Raw genomic sequence first — 11,049 nt, 5'->3', positions numbered from 1 at the left:
AACGAAAATTATTTAAAGTGACTCATAAACAAGATATTAACGGTTTTCTGTGCATAAATCCAACTAACAAAAAAAACTTGATGAGTTTAATCGCATGTTAACGTAATTACTGTTACAGTCTATGACAAGTCTCGGAGCTTCAGTTCAGCTGTTGTAAGTTGTTCACACTTTCAACAATACACGACAGGAAGGAACAATGCTTGATTGAGAATAGTGCGCGATTTGATTCACGTGGATTCCTGTTTTTTGTGAGCGGGATATTAAAATTGTTTGCAAGTGGTGCTACATTAAAACGTTAATATCTTGGTTAGGAATTGACTGTGGCAATTTATGTTGCACAAATCGTGCTCTTACGTAAAATTTTAAGGGACAAATCTATTTGTAAGAATGCTTAAATGTGTTCCTTGGCTAGTGGTCCACCAAACAGAAAAATAGGGTTTTAAACTAGGATTTTGTTCTGCAAAAATCAACCAAGAACATTCCGATGTTGCTGGGATTGTGCAACACACATTATCTTGCAAAAAATTACTGCGAACCATGCAACAATTCAAAGTTACCAAGATCATTTTCGTCTTGAATTTATAGATTGTTGAGAGCAAAGTTAAAACTTGTTTAGATGATCAGTTTATATTCCCAGTGTATAAAAAGTTGTACAATCTTAGCGACATCGGAATGCCAAAGGAATTGGAATGCATTGATTCCTTTTTGCACAATACAACCCACTTGGTCGGGCGCTAGAATTGGTAATTTTACTGTACTCTTCTTCTATACAAAAAGCAAGAAATACGGCTGTCAATAGTAAAGTTTAAAAGATTTTCAGTTTAGGGTCTGAGAATGACTTTTCTAGCTTGAATTGTTGAACTTTCCTCATTGAAAACAAAATGTCTTCGTCCCCGCCTCCGTGCAAAGGATGACAGTGCTTTTTATATATGCGTGACTTACGAGGAAAATGAACACATCCTTTTACACATCATTTCACACATCATATTAATGGAGTGTAAATAAGCGCCTTCAAAACAGAGGAGATACAATTTTATGTGCTTCTACGCAATCTTTGAGAATACTCGCATTGAAGGCTGTCTATGAGCTTAGCCGTAAGTTTCAATATTTCGTTCGATTATGTAGAGGGACCTAACAGCATCAACACTGAAGTTTACAAGATTTTCATTATGGGGTCTAAGGATGCCTTTTTTAGCTGGGAATGTTAAACTTTCCTCATGGAAAACTAATTTTCTTCATTACCGCCTTCTAACAGAGGACGGCAGTCGTTGATTGGCTGATTCGTCGTTGCTTCGCCATCGAATAGAATCCTATTTTACGTATCATCTCTCGACTGGACCAGAGAGCGGTTTCGACGAGCTCTTCATATGAATGAGAAAGTTCCAGAGTTCTGGCAAGGGTAAAATTTTAGCTTTTTTGCGATTTTTGAGCTTTCTTTTGAATGTAAAAGCGATTTTGTCGCTTTTAATCCACTAAAATTGAAAATCTCACACCCTGGCGAGAACTTCATGACAACAATGAGCCATTGACAGAGTGAGGCTCTAGTTTTAAATTATTTGTGATATAAAAGTTTTTTCGTGACCAAAGAAAGTATTTATTCGATGCCAGCACCGAGTAAATCCAAAGATTTCAGGAGCAAGAAAAATTCCTAAAATTCATGAGCAAATGAAAGGGAGAAGCGTTTTATCACGAGAAAAAGAAACCTTTTATTAGGAACATGTTTTATACATACAACATTTAAACTGCCGAAGGTTAAAGGCCACAGCCCCATTCCGCCGTCTAAAAATTTGGTAGCTGCAATGATGTTTAGGAGTAATGGATGAAAAGGAGTAGACAATATAACTTCTTGCTACTGTCATTAATTTCGCGCTAATAAATAGAGAGTTCTTGAGAAAGTACGCAGGGATTGGCTCACTGTTATTCAATATAACTAATAATTTAAATTAAAATAAATTCCAATTATTAGACAGCAGAATGAGATTGCAGCTTTTGCAAATCGGCGCTTCATCATATCATCATCTCTGATAATTCGAGTGAAAAACAAAATTGACGCGTAAAATTAACATACATAACTAAAAATTCAGGTCAAATTGAGCAGGATCATAATTGAAATAAATTAAGCACAATTTTAAATGTTCTTAAGCTCGGAGGGTAGTTATATATAAATTATGTTACACATTTGTACAGTCTCGTATCACATTGGTTTCGTTAAGGTACGATGAATCTTATCCTGAGAACAAAGTCGTCGTCCCAGATACTCTGGATTGTACCTTAACGGGCTACTTGGTAACATATGTACACGCTAGTTGAGTATTTTTTGTTTTAAAATTAAATATTTCCGTAAATTTCTTCCTTTACGTAGAACAGGTAACTCTTCCAGACATATTAAAGGGGTCTCTTCTTCAAAAGACAAAGTGGTTTCCTCTGACATTATAGCACCGTCTTCCGCGATTATCTGAGATTTTACTTTACGGCGTCATTCCTTTTTACTAATTTTTACAGTACTTAAAAATATTTACAACTTCAAAATGAAAAATATCAAACTTTAAAGCTCCACTCGTTTTTCTAGAGGATGAGGTTTTTTTTGTCTTCAGCTTGTTCATATAAGATATTTTGTTTAAAATTCCTGCATCCTTATGATAAAAAAATCTCAACAAATAAATTATCCACACATGAAAAATTCGACGCTTAAATCTATCTTGTATTGCAAGTATAACCATTCTAAAGGATTAGGATCCAGCAGAAGCGTTACTATGAAAAAGTGGCAAGGAGCTGTTAGGACTCAATAATTTAAAACTTCGTGGTATTAATTGACAAGCTTTGTTTGCCGTAGCTAATATCTGATCCAATGAATTTGGAAAGCAAGGAGAAGGAACAATTGTCACCAATTAGATTCGAGGTCCTGTATAACAGACTATTCCTCCCTCCAATATACCTTAGATAAAACATAGAGCATCCGTTGAAATGTTAATTTCAATGCAAATCAAAGTTTAAAATATCAGATGAAACTTCTACATTTCTTTCAAAAAGAATTGGTAACAAAGACTTGGAATGAAAATGGTGAATGGGTGGTTCTTCAAAAATTCCATTCCAATCGAAATATTACTAACTTTTCATCTCATGCTTTTAATCAGTCTTAATAAATTGTTTTGTGTATGCGTGGCTTGCAAAGAAAAGATACTAATCATTCCGCATAATCCGCGCATCATATCACCGGAGTATATAAGCGCCTTCAAAACTGGAAGATACAATTTCACGTGCCTCCATGCAATCTTTGAGAATGGTCCTATCGAAGGCTGTCTTAATTTAGCCGTTGATATCCAATCTTGCGTTCAGTTCAGTTGTTTTGTCGCTAGGGCGAAATGATAACATTTTTACGAGCAATAGAACTTGACAGAAAGTCCTGACTACCCGTTCTATTTACAAATTGCGAATACGCATGTTAAACTCATCCAAGAGCCTCAACTTTGAAACAGAACGAATCGTCTCCTTTTCACTGCAACAAGTCAATTCAATGTTTTGAGGCACTTGAATTATCGTAATTTGACGGTGACTATGGAAATGAATTAAATTCGACGATACATAGTATGAACATCGGAACACACACTCAATCTTCACACGGAGACACACTTCAGAACTCGTTTCTTGGCAAATAAAAAAAAAATTAAAATATTTGGAAATGTCGGCTGTAAATTTTCCTTTTGTACAGCGTATCAGGACGTCTCGTAAATATCAAATATTTTACAGTTATCACCGTGTTTGATCTCTGTTCCGCATCATTGGGTTCGCGAAACTTGCACCTCGCGACAAGTTTATCGTTTTATTGCGAATCATTGCTCGCTACTCCCGCCAAAAGTTCAGTTTGGGGATGAGCTTATAGCTTCTCCGAGCTCAGGTTAATTTGAAGGAGAATTTTCTACCCCTCATTCTCCTAGAGTTGAGGCCACGGGTCATTTTCAGGGGAGTTTTTTTAGGTGCTTCCGGACTTGATTTTGTAGGCGAGGGAAGTTTGGGGGAACTTTCTAATTTTTCTGCAATTTCTGGTGTCTTCCGCAGAACTCGATTTTGCCGCCAGAGTAATGCTTGCGAAGAATTAGAATATTTATCCATAATTTTAATAGTTTTCTTATAGACGAGGTTGGCAGCGGTTGGACCCATGGTGAAATCAAGATGGTTAAAATCGGGGTCTTCAATTTTTTGGATCCCAATTGGATTTGGTAACATTCGATACAGTTTGTATATGTCCTGCAACAAGAAAAAAAAATGCAAATAAAAAAAAAGGTAATTACGGTCATTCTTGAGTAGAAGACTGAGAGATTCGTCATGAGGATAGAATGATGCGTTCAATTTCTCAGAAATCACTGCAGAGTCACCACACTTCATATGTGTGTTTTGAAAAGTTACGCCAGTAAGTAAAGTTAAAAGTAACGTTTCCAGTAAAATAATCATCGGTGAAGAAAAGGTCAAAAAAGTATTTGAAAAATGTTGTGCTCATTCGGGTCTTTATTGATGCGAAGCATAACACTACTCAAAAAGTTCATCGCAAAATTTTGTAGAGAGGTGGACCACCGAAGGAAAAAACTAAAAAGTTAGCACGAAGGCAAGTTTTCGTCATGTGGTTTCTTTTTTCCCTCCTTTTTTCAAGATAATTTAAAGTTAAAGGTGGGGAAAAACATCAGTAAATGACTTCTTACGGATATTTTTCCAAAAATAGAATGCAAAAATACAGAAATTCCGAAATCTTTTGATAGAAACAGAATACAAATTTTGAATTGTTTGAGTTGACATTGTCAAACTTGTCTCTGACTCACCTTCGATCTACATTACTTTACGGATGGTTTCTGAACTATACTAGTAGCCCGGAGAAACGTAAAAATGTATACTTTGTTGATATTTTCAGTTAAACGTCATTATTTACGATGAGCCTACTTTTGAATCTCGTGATTGAAAGTTGCCTCATTGAGGGAATACTCACAATTGGTGAAGCTATAACATCATTGGCTCCGTAGAAGAAGAAAACAGGGGCTGAGATGTTGGTAATATTGTAATCTCGTGGCTTCGACACACCGTAGTGAGCTTTATTCTTCTTGACGTTATAATAGTCGAATTCGCGAAAACGACCTATAAAAGACAAGAAATTAGACGAATTAATGATAGATGGGGGCTCGTCAAGAATGCGCAGAACTTACTGCTGATGGAAAGGATCTAAACAATTTTTGTTTTCTTGAATTTTTTATTAAAATAAAAATAATTTTATATGATTTTAAATTGTATTCAGTCGCATGGATTTGAATGGAGAGAACTGACTGAGTGCAGTGACGATTCTGGAAAGATGGTAGCACCATTTTTCTTCCCTTTAAATGTACGTAAAACAACAGATTCTTGGTGAGGCAAGCTGCCTCACCTTAAATCGATATTTTTAATGACTTCAAATGAAGGAAAAACTGTCTTGCCAACTTGCGAAATCGCCACTGACTCGGGGCCGGATTTATCTACTTGCCGCCCATGGGCCGCCTGTATTTTGCCGTCCCTTCTCATTAGTTTTGAAACATCAATAAAAACCATCAAGTGAACGGTCCGGAGGGGGAGGTGTGCATAAGTTGCGTTTACTTGTGTTGGAAACATTTTTTTGCGAAAGCCCTGTCAACACTACTGGCAAAAGCTCACGGAACTTTGCGCAAAAGTTAAGTTCCGCAAACCTATCTCTATGTGGACAAGGCCTTCCATAAGAAATGAACCAAAAAATTATGAAAGAACAATCATAAATGTGGTTTTATAAGTTTAACTTCTGCCGCCGCGCCGCGCCGCACTGACCGCACTGTGTTTGATGCAATGCATGAAGTATTCATGGAGTCTTGTAGGCGCTGTGCGTTTCACGTCGACCACTGCTGAGTGCTCACGTACTAAGTTTGACGCAATGAGTGAAGTATTCATGGAGTTTTGTAGGCGCTAATATGTGCTACATGCCGACCGCTACGCCGAGGGCTTCTCCTTTTCATCTCAAGTCCTCGTTATCATTGCCCTCTGCGCCCGCGCCGTTCCAGGCCAAATTGCGTGTTTGGTTTCCCTCTTACATACATACATTCCAGTCGCTTTACAGCGCGCTCGGGCGCTCTGCGACACCTAATCGCCATCCTTGCCTATTGATCCAGAGGTCATCTGGTAGATGGCATCTTGTGATTTCATCTTGAATGCCACCAATCCACGATTTTGCTGGGCGTCCCCTACGTCTTCTCCCAGGAGGAACCCAATCTAGCACCTTCTTAGGCAACCTATCATCCCTCTTAACTCGACTAATTAAAGGTGCTGTCTCTTGCATCACCGAAAGACGACAAAATTAGAACTTACTATACTCTCTGGAAATGAGAAATGTCGCCTTTTCTCGTTTGTAATTTTTTTCTGAATCCAATTTTTTTCATACCTACATTTAAAAAATTGCAAAATTTTCCACTTTGGGCCGCAGCCCATGTGGCCACCCCCTAAATCCGGCCCTGCACTGACCTAGGGATTCAAAAGTCTGGCTGCCATAACTCGCTGCGGATCATGGTATTTAGAGCTGCTGTGCAAACGAATACCGACCCATCTTTGCGCAGAGAGTGTTGGGTCAATAAAGTCCCCTTCAAACTAGCAGATACGACAAGAGATACTGTGCATTCCTAGGAGTTCGTTCATAACGTGAATTTATAGGCACATGCCTCTACTGACCTGATTTGACAAGTTGCGTGTAATGGATCACTGTTTTTATTGACGACCCAGACCCAACATGATTCAGGTAAACGCTGAACACGGTCTGAAAGGAAAATTCATATTATTAATAGTGAAAAATTCAACTACAGAGAATAAGTCAAACCGTACATTCTAAAACACAAAATGCGGTTTGACGGAAATTTTAAAATCAGATTTCTGCTGAGACTATGTTTTGAATCTTGGGGAATTGCATCTCTACGATAAAAATGAGTTAGGATAATATTTGAAACAGACCACCTCAAGGGAATTCATTCAATACAAATTAATAAGACATAATGAATTTAATGTCGACAAAAATAAACATGAGAGTGGTCACCAAATTAGGCAATTTTTCGTGCCTTAAATACCACCGCATAAAATTAAAATTTGTAAAAAAGTTTCCTTTTTTTGGGCTTACTCTTAATTTTATGACGCGATGAAGTGTGTCATATTCAGACCATTAGTGCGTCAAAGAAGTCGTTTTCTGTGCACTCACTCACATTTACACCAAACTAGTCCAAAATTTTACGCCACCAACTAGATCGAAAAAGAAGCGTTAAAAATCTGAAAATATAACTAATTTGAAAGAGATTTTATATTTTAAAATTCAATGCAGTGAGTTTGCAGTTATGACCGAAAGTTACTTTCTTTTGAAACAGTCCTCATAAAAAACAATAAAAATAAAGTAATCAAAAATATGTATTGACGTATTTTCGATAACCGGTGTGGCAATTGTTTTTTAAGGCCAACGTGCACGCGCCTTTTACAAAATCTGAGAAGTTTATCATGATGTAAGTAAAATGGCGACCCAGAAGAGACCCTCAATTGAATTAGTTTAGCAGAAAGGAACCAAGTCACATCAGTTATTGCTAAACTTAACTGGGCAATTTAATTTTTTACAAGAAAGCGTTTGTGCGGATCCCTGAAAATTTTATGGAATTTGATTCGTACTATGCTGTAAATTCACAGAAATTTGCAAAACATATCCGTTCGACCGTTTTCATGTAAATATTAAATTACCCGATTAAATATGGCAAAACCTGGTGTTGCTTAGTTCCTTCCTTCTTGAAACGAAACTTTCACTTTCGGGGCCCAAACAATCAACTGTTGACCTTGCCTACTTGGTGGCTGTTGAACAACGTGTTGGGTATTTCGTTTCGCGAACATAACAAAGTTTGGCGAACTTGTTTGGCTCATTACCTGACCCGCAGCTCATCATCCACCAAGTAGGTCATTTCTCCCATAAGAAAGTTCATTATAGAAGTGGCGGATCTCTGGAAGTAAAAGCATCCCGTTGTCGCCAAAGAGGCCAAAGGAGGATCTTTTGTCTCTGGGAAACCAAATTTAATTCTCAGAGAGAGTCGCCGTTTGATACGAAATTTACGACCATGCGGCCGGGAAAAACAGTTGGGTCTAGTTAGACCCGCTTTAAGAAAAATACAGTGAATTCTGATAATTTGTTTGAAAATCAGCTGGCGCGTGTCAAGGTTAATAGAGTAGACAAGTAAATAACCACCCTGCATGGGAAGGCAGTGGTACTGCGTTGGTTTGACCAAAAAACCAACTGTTTATATGACACGTGGACTCAATATCATCAAAATTAGCTATTCTCTCAGCAAGAATGAAGTATTTTATACACTCACTGGGTCATCGAGATTGTCGTTGAAACCAGCCGCAAGATGGAGCAGCATTTTACATGTGCGCGCGGTGCCCGAATTCAAGAAACAGAATGTTTTCAGCGTGTTTGCTTCATCATTCATAAGTATCGCGCCGTTCTTTGATTTCAAGTAGAATTCCTGTAAAATGCAAATAAAATGAATTAGAATAACCTACAGTGGTGGTGCACACGTATACATTCCCATTATATAGTGAGATGGACTGGTGATTGTATTACTGTCCCGTGGGTTACAGGACATTTTGTCAAGGATTTTTTGTCAGCGCACCTGCTTTTTCCAGTAGTTTACGTCCACGCGTTTTTTCGGCAGGGGAGTTTTGGTTCACGTACCAATTATTATTGAGACTCAAATAAAATATTTTTGACGGCATACACAGGAATTTTTCAGCCTAAATCGAGTCATTTTTTTCTCTATTGAATATTGAAAGTTATGCTAAACTTTATTAAATACGGATGCTAGGACTTGATGAGTTTTAGGACTACCGCTCTCTTTTTGTGCCGTAGCATCTTGATTAATTTTCCGGAGAACGCTGCGTATTCTTAAAGGATGCCCGTCATTCTTCATATGATGGGGCGCTTCAATTTCGAATGATATTAAGCAACACCTTTGTTGTGAAATAGTTGCTTGAGGAGCCATGCCGCGGCACGGGGAGCGGGCGTCAGCGCGGAACACGCATTGGCGCCTACAAACCTAAGTAGATACTTCAAACATTGCGCAATGCGTGAAGTATCTCTTTAGGTTTGCAGGCGCCAGTGAGCCTCTCGCGCTGGCTGCACGCAGTGCACGCCGCTCCGCTCTGTTTGGCTCTGATATTTAAACTCGCAGAGTCAGCGTTTTTCAACTCGTGATTTTGAAATGCTTGCACACTCTGCACGGACTCTCAGAGATCTCATCTCACTACATTATTTTTACTTCTTCCAGGATTAATTGCATTACGATTTGCCATAAGAAACTGATACTTCCGGCTCATGTTAGAAACACGGATGCACCATAAGCTTTCCCTCGCAGATAAGTGCAACTATAAATGAGCAAGAAATGGTGGTTCCTAATAGCAAAATGAGATCAAATTTTTAAAATAATCGAGTTCTGGACAAATGCGGGGGCTAAGAAATGGAAATCTCGAAGGAAGAGAGATAAGTTTCATGGCTGACCGTAATGCTAGCGTGACAAGCACTCCGAAAGTTTGTTCTCTAAAATGCTGTGCTAGGAAAAATGTCGTATGAACATTCGGGTGTTGCCAGATTTTCCCTCATAAAATATTCATTTTTGAGAAAAAAATATCTCTCCTTTAAATTTTCAGATATTGTTGATTAAGTTGCGAACAAAATTCTCTGAAAAATTTGGAGAAAATTTTACACATTTTCCCTTGAAAATCCGTATTTCATCAGAGAAAATTTGTCAACGTCCGAGGGCTTATACGGTTTTTTTCCTTAGCACGGCAGTGTTGATTTCTGTTAAAAAACGAGTGTTCACTCACGTAGAAAGCCTTCTCAATGGGCACAGTGCTTCTCCAAAATGCACTGTTCGTGTGACTCCAGAAACCGATGGGTGAGTAGCTAATATGCGCGAGGACTTTTTCATTGTATTCGGGCAGCGTTGATGCCATCACGTAGAAAGTTGTCGTACCCATTGAATGGCCTATGTGTAGAAGCTGGTCTCTTCCTGTCACTTGCAGTACATGGTCTATGAAGGCAGGTACGTCGAACCGTCCCATTTCATCCCAACTGCTCAGAAAAAACACGTTAGGAATAAGAGTTAAATACATAGTTAAAATTGGTAGCTGGTGGTTATGTAAATACAGCAAATAAGATATGCTCACCTTAAACATGACAGTATTGAATGAAACCTCAATAGATTTAGGTTTTTTCCCTAAAAATGTGTATTTTTTGTTGTGCAAAGCAATCTGCAACTACCGTGATGATTCCGTCGATTTCTTATTTAATGTTCAGAAGAGCATCACAATATTTAGCTCAACTGCTTTTTAGAGATGATGTCTTTAAGTTTAAGATTCACTCTTCACACCAAAAGTAAAATTTCGAATCTAGGTCAAACTTTGATCTGTTTACAGAAATACGCAGCCCTTGTATTCTAGTTTTGAAGGAAGGTTGGCTAATCTCTGCATATCAAATATTTTTACAAATTGAAGGCCAAAGTGTGAAACCACATATCTCCGTTTGCGACGCTGCAGACTTCCTATCATGTGTCATGATTTCCCTGGAAAACTAGTCAACGCGTATCGCATAGTCGATATCTTTCTTAACTTATCGTCTCTGTTAGCAGAATATTCTGTAAAAATGTCAAAAGTTAGCTTGTTTCTCTTCGAAAAAATAAAATAGAAGCGGACATTTTCAAACACCGCAATGGAGATAGCTCGCACTTTAGCCATCGATGTATAATTCGAAAGTGACAACAAAAAAAATGCGCTTTTCCAAGATTTTCTCTGAGACAGAGAATATAATACTTAAAATTCCGGTTGCTTCTTAATGAAATACTTAACAAAGGCAAACAAAATTTTAGCACTAGCTCCAACGGCCCGGAATTCTACTCGAAGTGACCGAAGTTGCGGAAAGAATGCTTTCAGTTTCGGCGTGCAATGACAACACCTTAACTGCTTCATTTAACATTTGACCGCAGAGAAGGCTAAGAG

At 38.1% G+C, this 11,049-nt stretch overlaps 1 protein-coding gene across 1 annotated transcript in view; it reads right to left on the bottom strand.

Annotated features, from left to right (window-relative positions):
• Positions 1 to 478: 478 nt before the first annotated feature.
• The window catches only part of LOC109036183 (lipase 1), a 30,385-nt gene continuing 19,814 nt past the window's right edge, over positions 479 to 11,049 (bottom strand). Inside the window, exons 4-8 of the mRNA XM_019050162.2 lie at positions 9,880 to 10,126; positions 8,370 to 8,522; positions 6,706 to 6,790; positions 4,976 to 5,121; positions 479 to 4,245 (exon numbers count right to left, since the gene is read on the bottom strand). Coding sequence (XP_018905707.2) covers positions 3,892 to 4,245; positions 4,976 to 5,121; positions 6,706 to 6,790; positions 8,370 to 8,522; positions 9,880 to 10,126 — 985 coding nt within the window. The 3' untranslated portion in view covers positions 479 to 3,891. The remainder of the gene's footprint in view (positions 4,246 to 4,975; positions 5,122 to 6,705; positions 6,791 to 8,369; positions 8,523 to 9,879; positions 10,127 to 11,049) is intronic.

The sequence above is a fragment of the Bemisia tabaci genome, chromosome 3 (assembly GCF_918797505.1).
Source record: "Bemisia tabaci chromosome 3, PGI_BMITA_v3".
NCBI lineage: Eukaryota > Metazoa > Arthropoda > Insecta > Hemiptera > Aleyrodidae > Bemisia > Bemisia tabaci.
Note: the sequence above shows the minus strand (reverse complement) of the source record. Positions and strands in the feature narration are given on the sequence as shown.